A 21788-nucleotide genomic window follows, 5' to 3' on the forward strand; every position below is an offset into this window, starting at 1 on the left:
GCCCCTGGGGAGTGGAGCTTCAGAACCCCACTTCTGTCATCTGCACAACAGTCATGAAGAAGACTAAAATGTGCAGGCTAAGCACCCTACACAGGAGGCGGTGTGGGGTGTTGGGGTGTGCCCCCATGCCCTGTGGAAGAAGGTGGGGACCCATGTTGTCCCTGGATTCTGCCAGCAGCGCTCTATTCAGCCCTGAGTGAGCAGTGGTCCCTCTTAGTAAGCCTCCCTTCGGCCCTCGATCCCTTCGAGACTTCATTACGTTATTCTGTTGCCTAGCAATGGACACCCAGGATCCTACGAATGTGGCATGAGATCAAAAGGGAGAGTCAGGAATCAGGAGGACAGAAATCTTCTGAAGGCCTTGGGTGACAGAAGGCCCGCTGCCGGCAAACATCAGGAGGAACCCCAGAGCTGAGGGGCAGGTGGGCTTGGTGCTTCTTTCTATGAACCAGAGAAATGGTGACCCTTTGGAGTCCGTAATCCCATGCCCACTCAAGACTCACGTGTTCCAAAGAACTCTTCTTACATGTGTCCCTCTGCGCTCTCCTGAGTTTCTCTGATTGCAGCATGAGGACCGTGGAGGTAGTGACAAGTTTAAGAGGTGCCCAGAATGCAATCATGTGGCAGGAAGGTGCCTCCCATTTGGTTCTAACACTTTCGACTGTCTGAGGACCCTTGGTCTGGTCTAGCATTTCTTTAGAGCCTTATAACACTTGCCCCTTCTTGGCACAAAGAGATCGGCCTCAGCCCAGCGCCAGCACCTTCTGCAGTGCCAGGCATTTGCTCAGATTTCATCGCGTTGCTTTGTTTTGTGGCATTTGTCTTAACAGTTGTCTTCTATTTATGGCTCGTGATATTGGCTTTCCACTTACGGCAGTGATATAAAAGCTTCTTTTTACATTTTATTTCTTTAAGTTTTTTAAAGGTGGCTGATGGGAAGAAAAATACTTAAGTAACACAAGTAGGGTGTGGATAAGGACCGTGATAGTGACAACAGGACTTGAAGGATGTACTTTGGGAAATGCTCATTGCAGGGACATGGCACTGTTGCCAGCCACTCCCCACTGTACCGAGTCCTGAGTTAGCAAAACCAGGCATGCGAATCCCTGTCCTGACAGAGCTGACAGCGTGGCAGAGGCCAGAAGCTGGGGGATGCTGGAACAACTCAGAATGCTCATGGGTCCGTGGTGGTCAACAGTTTGAAGAAGCAGGAAGTAGGAATGGTCAGCAAGGCGGTCAGCAATGAGCCTAAAGCAAGTTGGATCACGGCAGAGACAAAGAATAGAAGCAAAGAGCCAACCGTGCCAGCCCCTCCTGGTGGAGGCTGCATTTGGAGGCCCCACTGTTGGAGGCTGTCCACAGTGGGGAGCTCCACATCAAGACACCTGTCTCCTTCTAAAGCAGCTTCTGCTCTGGGGTGCAGGATCCCAGAGCTTAATTGGCACCCGATGCTGCACAGTCCCACCCCATGCCAGGAGGTCAGGACTCTGTGGAGATGCACCAGCTGACTCTGAACTCACTTTCTGAGCCATCAAAGTGTCAACTGTGCAGTGGTAAGGGTACGGTAGTATTTCAGGTCTTTGAAAATTGGCCGCCTGTCTGTGGTTCATCTACAGCCTGGTGGGAAAAAGGTAGGAAAGTCAGGACTAGAACGGGACTCTTCTGTTTGTGAGTTGTCTGATTCTGGGGGTCTCTTTGGCTCTTTTTTTTTTAAGAATTAAGATTGTGAGGGAGGGGAGCAATATCATACGTGCAGGTACCCACAGAGGCTAGATAAAGATGTCGGATGCCCTGGAGCTGTGGCCACAGCTGGTTTACGCCACTCAGCTCTCAGTCTACAAGCCGGCTCTTCAGCCCTACCCCTTTTGCTCTTTTGAGCTTTGGTAGGCTCTAATCTGAAGTGGGGATAACACGTTGGATGAGGATACAACATCGTCTTGGCGTGTGTGACCAGTTACTAATGAGTGACATCTTGTCCTTCTGTGCCCTTAGCCTTGCCTTACACAGAACACCTCATGTCCCTTCTTCAGGAAGGGTTCTCGGGAGATAAACAGGAATCACGGAAGCCCATTCATTCATTCATCAAGTCCTTACTACCCAGCTCTGTGCCAGGCACTATCTCCATCACTGGGCACAGTGCAAGCAGAGATGCCCTTGTTTGGACATGTCAGTAGAGCCATTGTGAGACTTCGCTTGTGACAGAGGACAGTCGGGGAAGACGATCTAGACCAGGGATCCAGGGGAGGCTCTGCAGAGCTGACACTGGAGTGGGAAAGATCGAACTCCCTGATGGTTAGGGCTGGGGAGAACATTCCAAAGGGCCCTATAGGAAGATAGCTATAGCAGAATAAGGGAGTCTGACTAGTGTAACAGATGTCTGTGGACTGGACTGGTGAGGAAGCCTGCAGTCCCTGGTGATGCCTGGACCCCGAGGCAGGCCAGGCTAACCCTCTGCTGCTGCAGTGCCTCTAGAGGGTTAAGTCTGTGATCAGACTCAAGAGCATGTACTGCTGGCTGCATCTCTCTCCCTGAATCCCAGTCTCCCCTCAGCCCTGCACTGGGAGAAGTCCTTAGGGCTAGGATGAAGAAAGGGGTGTGGTGGGGGAGCAAGTGTATTTGCTGGCACTAAAATCACAGCAGAAGCCAGGGCTGGAAAGTTTCCCAAGTATTTAGAAATTAAAATAATAAAAAGAAAGCTGAACATATGGAGGTTGTAAAGTGCCGTCCATCTTAAAGAAGGGACGCGACTTCCTCTGAATGCCCGGGAGAGCAATCAGGGAGGGTACACATTGGGTCTTGGGCACACACCAGGAGCAGATGTGCTGCTCCAGGCCCTGCTGGCCTGAGAGGCAGGGTGAGAATCCACTCAAAGGTTGTGTTGTGGAGAAGAGAGTAAAGGTCTAGCATCCCATCCTCTCTTCAGAATAATCCCACTCCTCCATAGTCCAGAAAATACACACTCTTCAGCTCAGATCTGAACCAGGCTTTAATTCTCCTCACCCCTTCTGCCTACCCGTGAAGCCTCCTCCAGAGCAGGTATTTGGGGACCATCCACTAGAAGCTCCCAAATCTAGCTTCTTCTCACCATTCACTTTCCCTATCTCCGGCACAGCAGCCACTCCTGCCTGATCTCTGCGTGTCCCACCCCACATCTCACCTCCTTGCCCGTGGCCATCAGCTTCCGCACGATCTAGGCCCTGCTTGTTCCTGACGTCACTGTTCTTCCTTCTGTCCATCAGGCAGAAAATGGTCATTTCTGCCCCAGGTCTCGTGCACACACTGCTGCTTCTTCAGGTTTCACCCACAAAGAGAGTCCTCAGAGAAGTCCCCCTTGGCCACCTCCCCCAGAGGGCCACCTCTCTCTAGTTACATCTGACAATGCTTAATTGTTTCTCTCTACTTCTGTTGCTATGTGAAGTGACTCTGACCTGTCCCTCTAATATGTAAGGGCCACGCGGACAGAACTCAGGGGGCTCTGACAGTGTCCATATAACCATAATACAGGCTGAGTTATTCGGCACCTGAGCATGAGTTGGGGGCACTCCATCCTGATGGACGATTGATGCCAGGTTAGAAAGCCTCCAGGGAGCACCCAGTGCCTCCCCTCACCCAAAGTTTCCTCTGTGTCCGGCAGCTCCACTGGTCCAAGCTAACTGAAAACTATAGACATCTGAGCAAAGCAGGAAGGCAGGCATCCTATGGTGAGGAGACCAGCTCAGTTCTCTTGAGTACCTTGGCTTGGAGAGCAGAGGTGGCAGATATCAACATGAGGGAGTGCCATACAAGGGGTGGAGGTTCCTCCTTGCAGCCCCTCCCCTTAGCCCTGCCTCCCCTCTCCACTGTTCTGCTGTGTGCTGGCCTCCACAAGATGGATTTTCCTGGCTGTGCCAATCTTGCCGCCACCTGTTCGCGCTGTGCCGGAGCCAGCAAAGTGGCTCTGCTTCAAACCCAGAGCAGCTGGGAGAGTGGTTGCCAAGCCTCGTCGTCCCCCTTGCTCCCCTCCTTTGTCGCAGCTTTGGCTTCAAGTCATCCTGTCACCTGCTGGCAGCTGAGCAGCCCCTTCTCTTCTGTGCCACAACCCCTGTCCAGCCCTTAAGTCCTCACGACAGGCTGTAGGGTGAGAAACACAGCAAGTTGTCATTTGGCCTTCACCATCTAGCTCCCACACAAGTGCATGCACACAAATGCATGTACGCGCATGTATATGAATACACATGCATACAAGCACATACAAGCACATGTGCACACAGGAATAACACACAAGTACATGAAAGCGTGTGTGCACATATGTGCAGACACACATAAAATCATGTGAAAAGACACAAACATGTATGCATGCACAGACAAGTACAGGTAAATGCGCATATGTAACCACTCTCCAACACATGTACACACATTTGAGCACACATGCGCAATCATTCAAAAGCATGTAGGTGCATATAGGCAAGCATACATGTGTACAAATGAATACACATGAATGTGCTTGCACAGGCACATACACATTCAAATATGCCCATGTACATACAGATACACAGGTGTCCAATATACCTGTACATGTATATACAAATATACACACACAAGGCTTCCACAAACCTGTACATATATGCACATATATGTACACAAATTCACATACACATATGTTCACTCACTCACTCACACAGATATACATGTGTGCCAGTGAACAATGAAAACATGAAAATGCTCATGCACACATGCATACATCAAGAAGCTCACATGCAAACATGTGAACTTGCAAACATGCATATGCACACACTTGCATAGAAATTCATGCCCACATAGGCATACACCTCACACTTACACATTCACAAATGCACACACATTGATAAATGCATGCATACATACTCGCAAAGGAATACACACATAGACATAAATGTATACACGTGAATGTATACTCATACAAGCATGTGCACAAATATATATATTTATATATATTTATTAAATATATATATTTTTGTGGACATGTATAAATGCACATTCATACATGCAAGCACACAGGTATATATATCCTATATGAGTACACACACATATTCATATATTTACAAAGACATTTTCACAGGTACGCATACATGCATGCACACACAAGTACACAAATGCACACATGCACAAATACACATGCTTACATATAGGTTCATGCACAAACACATGCATACATGCAAGAGATACACATAGACATACATGTTCATAAATGTACACATGTATATATGCATACAGCCACATGGCACACATATGTGAACATATCCCTGCACACATGCATGCGTATGCATACAACTATGCACATAGACAAACATCCATGCACACACAGGCTCCATGACCTTGACAAAGCCCCTCCGGACATTGGATTCCTCAGCTGCCCCCAGCTAAGTCTGTGCCTGCTTAACCCACAATGTCACTGTGAAGAACAAACGGAGGGCCAGCAACTAAACTCCTTTGGGAACAAGCAGGGATATAATTAGACACGTGCGTGGGCTGGAGGAATGCAAACTGTGAAGTGCTGTGAGGCCCAGGAGCTGCTTTTGCTGGGTTCTCGCGTGTGCATGCCTGGCCTCCGGAGAAGGAGGCAGGCTGAGTTTGTCTCTGAACTGCTGGCTCCAGCCGAGGAGCATGTGACGGCTGGGAGACAGACACATGAGAAGATGGAGCAAGACAGGAAGACAGACAAATAAACACAGATAAAACAGCCTGCAAGGCGATGGCTCTCCTGATGGGAACTGACAAGGCCATGAGGCAGCCAGGTTCCTTCAGCTCTCTCCTCCAGCAGGTCCCTTCCAGGGCCTCCTCTCCTTTCCTGTCGCCCTTAGGCAGGTACGCATGAGCATCTGGGCCTGTGGACACACGCTCACATGCACCAGGGGGCAGAGCAGGGTCTGAGTTGGGAGAAAGGCTCTTCTTGGAGCACAGCCCCGGAGAGTGGGGCTGTGCACCTCTGTGGAGATGGTGAGAAGCAGCAGGATTTCTCCAAAGGTTACTAATCCCTGGGGATGAGTCAGCAGCTGAAGGCTGTAGCGGGTGTGGGGAGCCACAGTGTCCACAGAAGCCTGTCTGTGTGTGCTTTCCTGGCCTCTCAAAGCTGCTCACAAGCACCTGCAGCTGAGCAGCCAACTCAGGGGCATAGGGTGGACCCTGGGTACCTGCTGTGTGTCCTCCCACAACCACCAGATGGTTCTTTCTAGAATGAAATTCAATCTGTCTATGTCCCATCTGCTGCCCCCTGCCATGGTGTCCCATGAAACCTGTAGTAGAGTCAAGAGTTGGCATGATTTTCATGGGCCCACGGGCTTAGCCCTAACTAGTTCCACTCGAGATCCACTGCCGCTCTCACTCGGCCTCCTTCCGCATCAGCCTGCGGTTCCGATTAGGTTCCACCACAGGCCTTTTGCACTCGCGGTAATCTCTGCCAATGACTCCTGGCTTCAGCTCCATCTGAGTTACAAGCCCCCCGTTATCATTACTAAGCAACAGCTAGACAGATGTGTGAGGGTGTCAATCAAACTGCCTCTCTTTGTGGGCTCCATATGGCTCTGGGGGATGTGTCCAGACTCTGTTTCTCCAGCTCCAGAACTCTGGAGATGTGGGTCCTGCCCCCTGACACCTCTGAGATTCCACTCCCATCCCCTCCCACCGGCTCCACATGTTCCCCCAAAGCCCAGCCTCGGCTTTTTTAACAGCTTGAGTTGGATTCTCACAAGCTGAGCTGCCTCTTGCTTGCTGTTCCCTCCACCCAGGGTGTCCCCCCAAGTCTCTGTGTCTGCTGAAGCAGCAGCATTTCCTCAGACGATCCCGTCGCCGTCAGTCTTCCGCTGCACGCCTTCTCTCTCCTATCTCGTCCATTTCTTTACAATCTAGAATTGGTTTAGGCTTATCATCCATCCTTTTGCCTCTGCCTCCCCTGGAACACCGTGTTCCAAGCAAGCAGACTACAGCCAGCACTAGGCTTGGCATAAGGGCAGGTGACAAACGCAGGCTGAGTACCTCTTATCAGAACTACTTGGGACCACAACTGTTTAAGATTTGGTGATTTCTTCTCAGGGTTCAGATTGTTTGTACAGATATAATGAGCTGTCTTGGGGTTAGAACATGGAATTCATTTCTATTTGCCTATGCACCTGATACACTTCAGGTGTACTTCAGTGCCTGAAGGTAATCTTACGCAATACATTAAATAATTTTGCACATGAAACGAAGCTTCAGGGCATGGAATTTTCATGGTATGGTCATGTTGGTGCCTGAGAAGTTGGGCCTTCGGGAGCTTCTCAGATGTCGTGTGCAGGATGCTCAACCGGGACTTGAGTGAGCGAAGAGAGCAGTGAACAGATGGGTGGGTGTTGGCATGGGAAGCAGGGTAGGTGGGTGTGCGCGTGGGTGTGTATAGGAGGAGTGCACAGGCCTCTGATGGAGATGTGGCCCGCCCAAGGGTACACAGGTGGCAGCAGCAGCAGGTTGGGCTGGGCTGAGCCCGTGCCCTGTCTCCTCCTAGCTTCATTCTCCCACTGGCTTCTAGCTTGTGTTTCTTTTCCTTTGTGAGCAAATGTGTGAGCTGTTAGTCCGTTCAGACTAGAAGCTGACTTGAGAATTGGATAGCTGATAGCCCTCCAGACTCCAGCGGCCACCCTGCAGCCTCCGTGTGACCTGCTCTGGTTGCTAAACATCGCTTGACATCTGACCCGATTAAATAGTCATTAGGAGGTGGGTGAAACTCTGTTCCCACCTAGGCACATTGCTATCCCATCAGGAGAGTCGCCTGCTCTGTTGTCAGAGCCTAGGGATCTCAACCATTCCTCTTGCCTGGCAAGGTGCCAGGTGAGCTGAGTATCTTTGACCTCCTAGAAGCCCCCAGAGAGGAGGTAACTGGGGTCGGCCCCTCCAGGATTGGTCTTTGGGGGAAAATGGAATCTGGGGCTTTCAGGACTCTGTGTTTGAGCTGAGCTGTATCAAGGGGACCATGAGGGTGGAAGCCGGCATCGCCAGTGATGTCCTCACACGTGACCGGACTTCTCCGAACTTCGGTGTTGTCTGAATGGTGGCACTGGAGAGGGAAGAGATGCTGCTGTGGCCTTGACCACTCTAACCACTGAGCACTAGCCAGAAAGGAAGGAGCCTTAGCAGAGAAGAGGCAATGAGTAGTGGGGAGGGATGCCTTGCATCGGGCCCCAGGCCATTTCTAACGTGAAGTCCTCAGGACAAAGGAGGCTCCTCTCCTCTCCTGGAAAATTCCATCTTGGTGAAATCTGATTGAAGAAAACATCAAGTGGTTCACATCATCGAGTGGCAAGGGGTGGAGGGAGCACCCTGAAGAAGGGAGCACCCTGAAGAAGGGAGAACCCTGAAGAAGGGAGCACCCTGAAGAGGGAGGCAGCAGGAAGAAAACTGCTATTTAGGAAAGCTACCTGTGTATGCAGAGAAAGCCACACACCAGCCTTTCACCTGAGGCTCCTCTGGGTGAAAGGCCAGGATTGGGCAGATCTTCTCCTGCTCTTCCTCTTCCTCCTCCTCTTCTTCCTGCACCTCCTATACGTCCTCCTCTTCTAACATGAAACAAAGTGTTCGAATTAAATATGTAAAATTAAAAATTAATTTTTAAAAGATACTCACTGAGGATATGATTTTGAAGGTGAGGGCTAGATCTAACACTACAGATAGAGTCTTCAAAGAGACTAGCAGGAAGGTCCAGAGCAGGCCACAAAGAGCTCCTAGCTAACATGGGAGGCCCTAAGGCCTCAGTAACTGCCTTAGACTCGGGAAGACAGCCCGAGGGACCCTTCACCTTGCTGATACCCTGGCACACAGCACCCAAGCTGTCTCTTCAGGCCTCATGTCCCTTGAAGTTGCTTTCAAGGTCCCACCCTGAGGAGGACCCAGGGATTTGCTCTGGGACTTGGAGAGCAAGGATAGGAGCCAGGCACAGAGGAGACATTATGCTTGGCTGATCCCATAATGCCCAGCAGAGTGACGGCGCCCACATGCTCCCGCAAGGGGGTTATTTTATTAACCAGATCGATTAAGCATCTCTCCTTCTAATTACTAGTTTAATTAACCTTGGCACACAGTGTGCACCAGCCCCCAAGGGGCTGAGTCAGAGCGCTCTGCTGGGCGAGCATGGCTGATCCGGCTTTGTGCTGCTGACTCTGGCTCGCCCCTGGGGGCCTGGGAAGTGGAGGTCGAGGGTCAAGCATTTGGGAGCACCAGGGAAGAGCAGAGTGGAAAGTGGAGAGGAGGTACTGGGGACTTTTCAAAGGGTCTTTTTTGGGGTGCTGGATTCCAATAAGGGCCCTTGTGATGCTTGACTGGAGTGATCTGGGCAGGTCACAGGGAAGTCAGCCTGAGTCCTACCACATGGTCGCCCATGGACCTGTCTCACAGAAAGCTTGTGAGCCAGAAAGCTTGAGTTCAGCTGCCAAATGCTGGGGGTGGGGCTGGCAAGGGGAGGGGCAGGACTGCCTCGGCTTTCTCATCTGTGGAATGAGCACCAAGTTCCCCAGGTCACGGCCAAAGTCAAGGGGTTCTGCAGACTACATTCCTTCATTCATTTTCTGATTCAGCATGCGCTTCCGGGGGTTACTGCATTCTGGCAAAGGTGATGATGTGGCGCTGAGTCCTCTGAGAGCCCAGTCATCGCCCATGTGTGCACTTGTGCTCATCCCTGCCCTCTGCCCTCTCTGTCCAGTGCCAACACATGCCTCTCAATGCTGCATCCGCATGCCTGCACAGTGTGCCTGCACAGGTGCATCTTCCTCCTTCACTGCCATGGACATGCTCTCATCCCAGAAGACCCCTCCCTGTATGTGTGCACAATGACCACATGCAAAGACAGCTGCATGGCTCTTCTGTTGGTGAGAGGCCAGAGGCCAGGAGTGTCACTGACAGAATGTGGTAAGGAACAGCCCACAGTCCCTGGTAGCCGGGTTTTATATATTTATTTGCTTAAAAGCTTATTAAAATCCTAACCCAGTCTCCTCTTCACTATTGCTGTGCTGTTGGAATCTCCTGATGCCTGTGTGGGCTGCAGACGAGTGTATCTGCATATGTGTGAGGGAGGTGTGTGTGTGTGTGTGTGTATGTGTGTGTGTATGTGATATGAATGTGTATTTATATCCAGCTATACTTACCAGTGTATTTGTGCATGCACGTGCTTGTATGTGCATATCTGGCTGTGGACTGGGTATATATGCATGTCTGGGTGTGTGATCCTGGGTGTGGGTTATGCTTCTGTTCATCTATGTGTGCGTCATTTATCACAGGCATGAATAGTGTGTTTTGTACATCTTCACCCCTATCAGTGGTGAGCAGCGTTTCTCGGTCTGTTTTTCCTGTCACCCCACAAGAAATCTTTGTGGATATTTTTTCTGTAGCCTTGCCTGAAATGTCAGCACACAGTGCATTGTATATCGTTTTGCATAGCTTGTATAGTTATGCATTATAAAAAGAGGCTTTTCCTACCCTTCATGAGCTGCCTTACTCCGTGAGGGTTGAGTCACGCTCTCAGAGTTCCCACTGCAGGTCAAATGGCTTCCTCTTCCCTCCCTGCCCACATGTGTGCATGGTCCTAAGTTTTCCAGGGCCTGCCTGAGATCTCTTAGCACAGATTCCTGTGGGAGGGGTGGATCTGGGAGGAGTCAGGAGAGGGTTAGGATGAATATCATCAAAATACATCATACGCTTAAATGAAACTCTCAAAGAATTATACAAATATTTTATACTAAAAATAAAAGGCAAAGGGTTTTAAAAACAAATAATCCAAAACTTCCAGAGGTTTCCAGACCCTCCCCAAAACATCAGACAGACTTGGGGAGGGATCAGAAATTCAGTTTCCACAAGTTTCTAGGAGATTCTGATGCCTCGGTGAAGGGAGAGCTCTGGGGGTTTTCTGTAGGGACCGTCTAGTCTGACTGGAGAGCATCTACCTGGAACCCCTGGAGAATGTGTTGTCATCATGAAGGCTGAGGCCTCGTTCTCAGGACCAGCACCGCCTATGTGAAGTGGGGGCTGCCCAAATGGTGTTGTGGCTGGACAGAGACCTTCTCATACCCAAAGACACATGTAACTTTTAAAAGCTGCTTTCCCAAGACCAAGATACACTGTTGGAGTCAAGGACAAATACTGACTTAGGTGTCTGCAGTCCCATTCCTATCTGTTTAGTAAGGCCATGGATGTCCTTCCAGCTGACACAAGTCTAACCCTAGTCTCTGCCCAGCCCTGGGACACAGTGTGCCAGGCACAAGGACAGGTGGTAGGAGCTCTCCTTCACTCTGCCTCTTGGGCCAGCCCTGGGATTGCAATAGGGGCCCCAGTTTCTACTGGAAGTTGTCAAGGACCTGGTAGCAAAATCAATCCAAATAGAGAAGCCCTACCTGGCCCTGCCCTCGCTGGTGTCAGAGAGAAAAGCAGTGCCTTTGGAAGACTGGACCAATGCCAAGCTTCAGCCCTGGGTGTCTGCGTGATCTGAGCACAGGGGACCGATTGATGCAGTGTGGGCAGAGCTCCAGCACAGGCTGATGGGAGCATGGAAGAGGGAGGGAGCGGTGGAGGCCGGGAGCACGTTGACTAGGCTGGGAGCAGAGGTGTCTCTGTGAAGGAACGGCGGTGTGCAAGGAACACAGGAGATGTGTGTCAATGAAAGATGGAGAGGAGTAGAAAGGGGGTGCTGTGGCCGGGGGGGGGGGGGGGGCGGCAAGAAAGCCATCCTCCTCTTCCTCTTAAGTTTCTGAAGCATCAGAGCATCTTGCTAATTGTTCATCTCCCAGAGATGCTAATGAAATTATCCCTGCAAAATATTCATCAGGTCATCTGCAGAGGGCACGGTGCCAAGCTCCAAAGTGGTCCAATTTCCCCTTCCTTCCTGGCACTTTCTACATGGGCCCCTCAGCATGGAATTGTTCACCTCCAAACATACCTGAAAGTGCCTGGGTGGGGGGACTAGAAACGGTGACTCTGTAGCCTGGAAACCTTAGAGCCTGAAATGTCATGGATGCTGCAGGGCTGGGGAAGGCTGTCTCTATATGTGTGTGTGCGCTCTCCCCGCTGCCTCTGTGTGTGTGTGTGTGCGCGCGCGCACCTGTGTGTGTATGTGTTTGCACATGCTCATAGTAACTCATGCATCTTGGGACCATGTGTCTCAAACAAACAAACAAACAAACTCATTTGTTAAACTAGCAATCTCTTGGTCACTAAAGCAACTTCAGGTTTGAGTCTCTACCAGCTAAGAGGCATCAGGCAAGTTGTACCCTTTCTGAGCCTCATGTTTTACAACTACACAACTTAGGTCTTCTTTGCCAGGCTTGTGAAAACGAAAGAGAGGACCGGAAGGACAGAGTCCCTTTCTTGAGTAGGCAAGGTGCTGTCCTTGGTCCCAGAACCTCTGATGCGAGGCTTCCCCAGTCTGTGGTCTGTGCTGAGGTCCTTCCTGCTAATTGACCTTCTATCGTTTCTATGGTGTGAGCTACTGAGCCCAGCTTAGAAGAGACGTTTATAAAGAATAATTTTGGGGGGGTACAGGGTTTCATATATTCTAGGGTAACTTTGAACCCACTATATAGCTTGGAGGACCGTTCATAGATCCTCCTGCCTCAACTTCCTCAGTTCTGGGATTGCAGGTCCCTGCTACCTGCCTGGTTATTCTTGGTTATGCTTTGAGCATGCTTAGATAAAGCTTACCGATTGAGCTACATACCCAGCCCTTATAAGGGATAATTACGTATCATTCTCTCTAAAGTAAATGACAGAAACCCAAATGGGTTTAAACAATCAAAACAGGGACTTAATGGTTGAGAGAACAGGAAGTTCCAGGGGTATTCCTAGTAGCCCTAGAAGCGGTTCGGATGACACATCACAGTTTGGAGGCTATCTTTGGGCTTGACCTCCTGCCAGTGCCTTTGTCTCAGGCATGTCTGCAATGTCATACAGTGAGAGCTTCACGAGCAGACCATGTCCCCAAGAAGGCAAACTCCTGAGTTGCAGCAAAAGTTCCAGAAATGAGTCTCGGCGAATGGGCTCAGAGCAGTGCCCACTCCATGCCTATCTCTGCAGTTCAGGGAATTGTGGGTGTTGATCAGCAAGGCAGAAGTTCGTTCTGTGTTTTCGGAACTGGGGTGAGTTGAGCAAATGAATTTTGTGTGCTGAAGGCAGAAGGGGTCCTTCAACTGAAACAAAGACATTGGACGCTGAGACACAAAGGAGTTAGGCTCTGAAAAGTGGGCAAATCTGGAACGCAGGTTTCACGATGGTGGTGTCAGAGGCAAGGCTGAACTAAGTGGAATGTTCCCCCAAAGGGCAACCTGCAAGGCAGTCTTGAGTGGGGAGCTGCCAGGTTCTGTACTAACCTTCAGGGCCTTCTTAGCAAGGACATGGTTGAAAGTCTATATGACTTCCTAGTCTCAACTGGGAACGACAGGAAGTTGAAGAAAACAGCAAGGGCTCTGCCTGATAGCACCCACATCCTAAGAGAGCTCCATATGGGAAGAGGGATTAGAAGTGGTGGTATGGAATATAACTGGATGAACCGATGCCTCTAACTGCAGGAAATAGACAGCCCAGGGGGGAGATGAGGGAGCTCTGACGGTTGGCAGCGCGTGGGGCAAACGCCAAGGCAGCGTTCCTCAATGTGTGGCGGGTCTTCCGACCACTGCAGTAGTAGAAACAGCTGGCAGAAGGTGAGGCTCAGATACCCAGATGGCCCTACACACCCTGAACCAGAATCAAAGTTGAGGGGGAAGTGCCTGGGCACCTACATTCTGCCCAACATCATGGCCACTTGGGCAACATCTCCACATGAAAGATGGCCTTACCACAGCCTCCGGGCTCCTCTCTGGTGGGTGTTAGGAGGTGTGAGGTCCTTGGCCAACAGCTGATTGGAACACCACTGCATATCAGACCATGTGGCCAGGAAAAATGCTGATGCTGGATGTCTTGAGAGGATTGCCCTTTGTTGGACAGCACCTGTAGTGGGGTGGGGGTGGGGGTGGGGTCTAAGTAACCAGGCCAGGGCCCAGAACCATACAGTCATACTAGTAGCTGAGGCAGAAACATTTGGCCTAATGGAGAAAAATCCAGGCTTTGCCTTCTGAATAGCAGAAATAGAGGGGGAAGAAGGCAAGACAGCGTGGACCCAGATGGTGAGGGCAATGAGGGGGGTAGACTCTTAATCCCTAGAGAAGAGACATTTCCGGCCGGCAAAGTGGGTCTGGTGAATTCTGTGCCCTGCCCCTGGGCTATTATTAAAAGGGAGTCTGTGGATATTTGTTGGAGGGGGGTTGCTCCACGTGGCCTTTGACCCTAGAGTTTCTGTGAGGGTAGAGGCCTGAACTCACACAGTCTGAGTCTTAGCAAGGAGTCCGCTCCTGGCAGCCCTACGACCTGGACTCATAAACAGAAGGCAGGTGAGACATTCACAAGGCATCCCTCTTCTTTGTCCTGGCATGCCCGAGTACCACTTAGAAGGGGACAGCTGAGGTGAGGTCTCGGGGACCGAGAGGAACACGCCGTCTAAAAGGCAGAGGATGAAGTGTTCTAGGAAGAAAAGCAAATGGGAAAGACTGGAGTGAAGCTAGGGAGCTGCCGATATGAGCTGAGCAAGCTTGCACACCCACGGGCAGCCTGTGCCTGCCCCTGAGTGCTGTGCACTAATTGCAGCTCTGCCCCCCAGGCTCTCTCATAGGGTCCTGGTTGTGAGCAGAAGTGGCATGTTCTCTTTCAGGCTAACCTGTTCGTTGCTGTCAGGGATATCTCCAGCATCCTTTGTTCCTCTGTCTCCTTGGTAGCCTGGGTCCTTGAGTGAACAAGACCAGGAGCAGTAGAGCCACAATGGACAAATGAGAAATAAATCTTTGTTGATTAAAGCCACTGATACGTTGGGGACCATTTGTTACCATGACAAAACCTATTCTGTCCTGACTGCTATACAGGCCTTTCTACTCTGGAAAGAAACAGAGAGGCAGAGAACAGGAGGAGGAAGGATTCCCTGTATCTTTAACCTTATTCTCAGGTTCTAGCCCCCAAGCTGAAGCTTTGGGAAAGAGAAACGTATAAAGCATGGCCCCCTTCTCAGCTAGCTTAGCAGGTCTAGGACAAGGCTGGTCCTTGCTCAGGTCTCACCTGCCTCACCTGCATCATGGAAATGTTGATTTAGTAGGGTTCCATGTACCGCTTAAAGCAAACTACAGGTGTAGGTAAGGACACAGCAGTATCCAACAAACGCATTGCAACTTCTTCATATACCCCAGGCTCTACTTCCCAGGCCCCTCCTCTCAGTGACTAAACTCCAAGCCCTCAACATTTCCTCCACACTGTGGAACCCAAATTCGGGTCAAGGAGAGCACTGAAGGGGTACTAATAGGATCATTGAAAATAGCCTGGGCAGACAACACACTGCTTTTGTTCCTCTCTCTCTCTCTCTCTCTCTCTCTCTCTCTCTCTCTCTCTCTCTCTCTCTCTCTCTCTTTCTCTCCAGATCAGTGAGCAGATCAGCTCCTCTCTCTAATGCGTATGTAAAATCAGCACCCAAAGCAGAGTTCAAGAAGCTGAAGTTGGGGAGTGTGGTCGGTCATCTGGTTACAAGAGGTTATAAATACACATAGGTATTAAAAGTCAATTTTGAGCCCACCAAGATGGCTCAGTGAATAATGGGGCTTGCTGCCAAGCCTCTCACAACCTGGGTTCCATCCCCCGGTCTCACACAAGAAGGACAGAAATGAATCCCACAAGCACCGTGCAGTGCACTCACGTGTTCATGTACACATACAAACACACACCTTTAAAAAAAATCATTTCCCCAGACAATGGCTTCTATTGAAAATTGGAAAATAAAGCCAATTGGGGCCGCAACTTCCCCCTTCACGGGCACTTGAACAGAAGAGTCATTTAGATAAGATCTGTGCCCTGTCTCCCTTTCTGCCTGGCCCTGAGGCCCAAGATCTGTAAGTGCACATCTGGAGCGTTGGCAAAGGTTTTTTTCATAGACACACTCGCGCGCGCGCGCGCGCATACAGACATACAAATAGAAAGCAGAAGCAAAACATTTTTCATAACCTTCTCTATCAAAAGTGGAAAACAAAAGACAGACCGAGAGAGGGCCTCGTGTCTCAAGAAATATAGGAGAGCTCATATCTCTTTGTGGAAGCCAAGACCATTCTTATATCGTCTAGCCTGCAGCACCAATTTATATTATCGATCGGTGCTGTAGGCGTTTGAGTTTGCGACCATCTTCACCCCTCTCATTCCCCTCCTAACCGGGAGTGGGACCCTCTCTTTCAGATCCTTCACCCCGCGCACAGTGAGAGCGTTTATTTCTCTTCTCTAGGGCAGTCCTCCGTTTATTTTGACCAGTTTAGGGCATGGGGGTGGGGAATAGGACCTTTCAGCAGCAGTCAGCGAACAGGCTCCAGAGACGTCTGTGACTTGCCCAAGGTCACAGAGCCGGAAGACTAAGGCGCTTCGATTCTACCCTAGGAGTTTGCAGCTCCCAAAGCCCTTTTGGTTCCTGCATCACGCCCACGTCTAGAGCGCCGCGCGCGCTCGGGGCGCAAACAACACCACGCGCCTTGCAGGTTGCGCTGAGCCCTAAGGTTGTTTCCTTTGGGCCAACGGCGCGGAGGGATTAGGAAAACCTGGACCACGCTGCTGCGCGTGCCCCTGCAGCCCACTAGGGTGCTTCGGGGCTGCAGGTGGTGCAGTACTGGGGGCCTGGCCTCTCCTGCGAGCCGGCTGGGCCCCCGGACCTTTCCTGCAGCCCCCATCCAAGCCGCGCGCCAGCTGCGTGCTACGGCTCGCTGACGACCCCGGAGCGCAGCCGGGAGGCAGGGGTGTGAGCGGGGACTGCAGCGGAACCTGCCCGGGGCACTCCAGAGTCGGGCTGCTCTCCGCAGGCTGGCGCTGCGCCGGGGTCGCCGCAGCCCGGGGCCCCTCCCGGGCCACCTGTGCGCCGACTGGCGGGCCGGGGTGATGCCGGATCCGGAAGAGCAATCCACTCCGGGTTCCAGACTCCTGTCTCTGTCCCTGGAGACAGCGAGGGGTGGTGGGAGTCCTCCCCGCCCATTACCCCAGCTCCTCCCTGGGGGAGCCTCAGGCGTTGCCCGAAGGGATCCCCGGTGCCGGGGGTGGCCCCGGAACGCAGCGCCGCCCGGCCCCTCCTCCCCCGCCCCGCCCCGCCTCCGCCCCGCTCCGCCGCTCCAGTCCGGATTTTGCGGCGCCCGCCGGCCCGCTCCCCGGCTGCGGGCTCCGCGCGGCGGCTGGCTCGGTGCGCTGCGCGGCTGGCGCTGCGCTCCGCCCCGGCTGCATTGCTGCGCTCCGGGTGCCCAGGGGAGCCACGCGCCGCGTGCGCCCCGCAGCCGGCCGCCCGGAGGCAGCACCGTCCTCTGGCATGGGCCCCGGGGGCGCCCCGAGGTGGGGCTCTCGGCTGAGGCGCTGACAGCCTCTCTCCCGCCCGCGGGGCCCCGAGTCCAGCCCGCTCGTCCGCCCGCGGCCATGGCCGTCCGGCCCGGCCTGTGGCCAGCGATCCTGGGCATAGTCCTCGTCGCCTGGCTTCGTGGTTCGGGTGAGTCACGCCGCGCGCGCTCTGGGGAGGCTTGCGGGGGACCGTGCGCGCGAACGCTCTGCTTTGGGGAGGAGGTGGACCTGACCCGCGCGGCCGACCCGGCTGGGAGCCCCCGGAGGCCAAACTTTGCCGGGCAGGACGCGGGGGCCGCCTCTCACTGCTGCGCAGCTTCCCGGTGCGCTCTCCCGGAAGCCTGGGTTTTGCCAAGTCCAGGAACAGCTGTCAACGCACGGGGCTGGCGAGTGTAGACGCCCCACGCCTCCGGGTGGGGGAAGTTTGCTGGTTTTACAGCCCCAGAGAATGGTCGGGGGTGTTGAAATAACCCTGGAAAGACAAGACTTGAAGGACTCAGAGATTAGTGGGTTTGGACCATACTAGTGCCCAGAAATGGGGTGTGTGTGTGGGGGGGGGGGGTGTTAAGATAGCTCTTCCAGGTAGGACTACCCCAAACAGCCACTCAATTTTCCAGCTTGGCACCTGGCCTCTGCCCACGTCTAGAACACAGTGTCCTCCTCTGTCCCCGCCACACACGCTTGCACAAGCACACACTCAGGCGTGGAGGCATCCACAGCCCCCAGCTCTTTCAGCCGGCAGTCAAAGCATTGGGGCCCCTGTGGTGGTCTGCATCTCCTGGGCTAGCTGATGGAGATGGGAGGGGAGAGAGGAGGGAGTGGGGGAGTTGTTTGCTGTTGGCTGTTGGTTGGCGGGCTTCTCCTCTAAGAAACTCCACAGCCCTGCTTTCTCCCCACTTGTCTCGTTGGCCACCCTAACCAGTCCCTTCATAATCCACCTCCTGGTGTGAAGGGTCTTGGGGAAAGTCTTTGTGTGCTTTCCCGTATCCTGCACCTAAGCTGAGCTGTGTGTGCATGTGTGGGGGGTCCCTAATCTCTGACCCCCGAGGACTTGGCAGTGCTGAGCTTCTGTATGGGGAAGGGTGCCTTAGCAATTCTTCATGCTTGATGTCCCCCGAACCTGCTTGGAGGAGGTGCTCCCCAGGCTGGCAAGGCCACAGTTCATTCTCGGGGTGTGGATTTCTGAACTGCCAATCTAGAATGAAGAGAGCTCAATCAAGGACCTGATGCTTTAGGCCAATGGCTGGTTCCTTGAGGAATCTCTGCGCATTGCACCCTTCACCCACCACTGCCTCACTGCCCCCCACATCAAGCCTTCTTCCTTGTCCCGCCTGCTCTATCTCTCTCCCTGGTCATTGCACCCTAAATCCTCACTTTAACAAACCGTTCCCGTCGGCCTCCCCTTTTAATCCTGGCATCCACAGACTGAGCTGTGGTTGGATGTGTGCGTGTTCGTTCAGGGGTGTGAGTGGCACCACTGGCCGTGGTCATGAGCTGGGGGTGTCCGTGCTTCTGCACACGGAGGAGATGCCACCAGACACTGACTAGGTGCCCGGGAAATGTTTACTGAGTTGGATGTGTGTGAGAGGGCTGTGTGGTCAGAGGCTGCATTTTGCCACGTGAGCATGTGTGAAAGCTGTGGACTGGCATGTGTCCTGGATGATGGGGGGACTGGTGTGGCATGGCCAGTGTTGTCATGTGTGTGGTCAGATGAATACTGATAGGCTGCACGCATGTGGTAGCCGTGTGCTATTGCACCGGTGAGCTCTACAGATGGGGTGGCAGGCACTGGAAGGTTAGGACACCCAAACCCAGGAATGAAGGATTGGACCTCACGAAACTGCAGAGTTGGAGACCTGCATTGTTCATTGGCAGGGCACCTGTTGGGGCCTGGCCTGGGATTTCCCAGGGCGGACAGGCGGGCCCCAGTGCTTCAGGGCTCCCTGGGGCAGAGCCTGTCTCTGGCATTAGCTCTCAGCAGTGGAAGGGGTTGCTGAGGGGTCTGGGGGTAGGAGTGGCTCTACTTCTCAAACAGGCCCCGTCTCACTGTCCCCCACAGGCTCTGGGCATGTGTGGACAGATACCCAGGCAAACTGCCCCTGCCATGACCCTAGCTCCCGCACCGGCCAATCAGTTCCTTGGCAACAGCAGCTGGTGAAAAATGTGTCTGTGAGCGGGCTGGGAGAAAAATGGTCAACCAGGCAGGCTCAAGGGGCATGGTGGGGGGCAGCGTTGCCGAGCTACTGCAGACTCTGCCCTCCGTCCGTTGTCACCCAGCGTCACACCCCGCCGCTCACACAAAGCCATCCCTCAGCACAAACACACCTGGGCATGCCCCTGTCTGTGCCTGCACCCACAGGCACCCACTTGACTCGCCAGTCCACACAGCCGGCGCATACAACTCCTTACCCTCAGGTCCTCCTTGGGAGGAGAGGCATGGGTTCTCCTGGAAAGTGGGGACCGAGGAGTGCTAAGCTTAACATTGCCCCTGTTTCTCTTCCTCCCATTTCTGTTCCCATCCCCAGGGCTGCTGGACTTTCTGCCCACTTGGACTCTAGGCTAACAGGACTGGGGAGGAGGCCAGTATTCTAGGGCAGAGAGCACCATATTCTTGCTTCTTGTACAAGGGGTGGGCTCCCCTAGGTACCGCAGGAGAGGGTCGAACCTTTCCCTGGCCTGCTTGCTCCCCCTTGCCTTTGTTGGGAAAGGCTTTCTTCTAGGAGGCCAGCAGTAGCATTGATCCCGGTGCTGAGGCCTGATGCCTAAGAGCCGACCTTTGGCCTTTGTCACATCCCTTTTCCTGCCTGCTGCTGCCGTGACTCTCCAGTTTACAGGCTTCAGCTAGATACCAGGGGCTTGGGGTGCACAGCCCTTTTAGTTGAAGGCCCCAATGCTGCCACCTAGGACCTGTTCTGTGCACACAAATGCCAGACCCCTCATGCCAAGCCAACCCCATCTTGCTGTCCCCTCCTCCCAGGGGCCTTGCCTTTGCTGCTGTCCCTCATCCACAGCCTGGAGGGGCGAGAACCTTACTATCTCCCTTGGCTCTCCCTTCTCCTTCACGCTTCACATTTAATCCGCTGTCAAGTCATCTAGCTCCCGTCTTACTTGTGACATTGCTATGTCCCTCGCCTTCTTTGCTTCTTCCCATCCTCCAGCTCCTTTATCTCTCACCTGTCTCACCACAGTGGCCACCTCCTACCCCTCCTGTCTCTGCCTAAGGGCCCTGGAAGCCTAATAGAAGACTCTCCTTGACTCTCCAAGGCCTGCAAGTAGTCTAGTCCCTGGGCTGGGCTGGGCTGGGCTGGGAGAGTGGAGGAAACACCTGGTGGATGCACCCAGAGGTCAGCTGCATCACTGGGTTCTGCCTGCTGTGGGCTTGGCACCACCAGGCTAGCTGTTTCCAGGCCTGCAGAATGTGGTGCCACCTGGCCCTGACAGCATGCTCCCCGCTCGCCATCCTAGCTCCTTGGCTCTGTCCTGATCCCAGCCAGGTCCTTATATTGCTGCAGCCTTGACTTGAGGTCTCCCTAAAGCCTCCACGGCTCCTTCTCCACAAGGCTCGGTGATGTGATCTGGGGTGGGACCCTTCCTTCTTCAGTGCTTTCCTAGCGTGGTCATTGCCTGTGACACTATATGCCCTGCTCTCTACCCCTGCCTTACTACAGCAAGTCAAGGGTTTAATGCTTTTCTTTCTTTTCTTGGCTGGAGTTTGGGCTTGAAGGCCAAACAGAGAGGAAGAGAGAAATTTAATCTATCCACTTAAGCAGCCCCCATCCTTATTCCTGACCACAAACTCCCGTGTAGTGATATTTCGTTTCTGCTTTAATAAATAAAGCGTGCCTGAAGATCAGAGAGTAAAACAGCCATACAGACCAGGCAGTGGTGGCACACACCTTTAGTCCCAGTAGCCACAGTAGTTAGACATAGAGGCCTGCGGTAGTGGTGCGTGCCTTTAATCCCAGCAAGAGAGGAATAGAAGACGGGAGGAGACAGGTCTCATCTCAGTCTCAGTCTGAGGATTTGTGGAGGCAGGATCACCATTTAGGTCTGAGATAGAGCTAAGAGCCAGTGGCTGACTGCTTTACTTTTCTGATCTTCAGGTTGAACCCCAATATCTGCCTCTAGGTTTCTATTATTTGTGCTACACTCCCCACCCTATCAGAGTGGAGACTCATAAAGCCAGGACCTCCATGGGGGCAGGCGCCGTGCCCAGGTCACATATATATGTAGACAACAAGCCAGTACACGTGCTTGCACGTTCATGTGCCCGTGTCTGTTGAGTGGGTACTTTCACCCTGTCCCTGTCCTCCCATTGATTTCCTTAGAGTAACATTTTCATGTGCAAATAGAGTTGATACCAAGATTTGAGCTGCAAGCACACATCACCTGTG

At 52.8% G+C, this 21788-nt stretch overlaps 1 protein-coding gene across 2 annotated transcripts in view; it reads left to right on the forward strand.

Annotated features, from left to right (window-relative positions):
• Positions 1-17236: 17236 nt before the first annotated feature.
• Positions 17237-21788, forward strand: part of Unc5a (unc-5 netrin receptor A) — a 58534-nt gene continuing 53982 nt past the window's right edge. Inside the window, exon 1 of one of the 2 annotated variants that reach the window (XM_085699569.2) lies at positions 17237-17542. In XM_085699569.2, the coding sequence (XP_085555695.1) occupies positions 17473-17542 (70 nt within the window). In that variant the 5' untranslated portion in view covers positions 17237-17472. The remainder of the gene's footprint in view (positions 17543-21788) is intronic. The other variant, XM_085699571.1, reaches the window with a different exon arrangement.

The sequence above is a fragment of the Myodes glareolus genome, chromosome 14, assembly GCF_982192425.1.
Source record: "Myodes glareolus chromosome 14, mMyoGla1.1, whole genome shotgun sequence".
Classification (NCBI taxonomy): Eukaryota; Metazoa; Chordata; class Mammalia; order Rodentia; family Cricetidae; genus Myodes; species Myodes glareolus.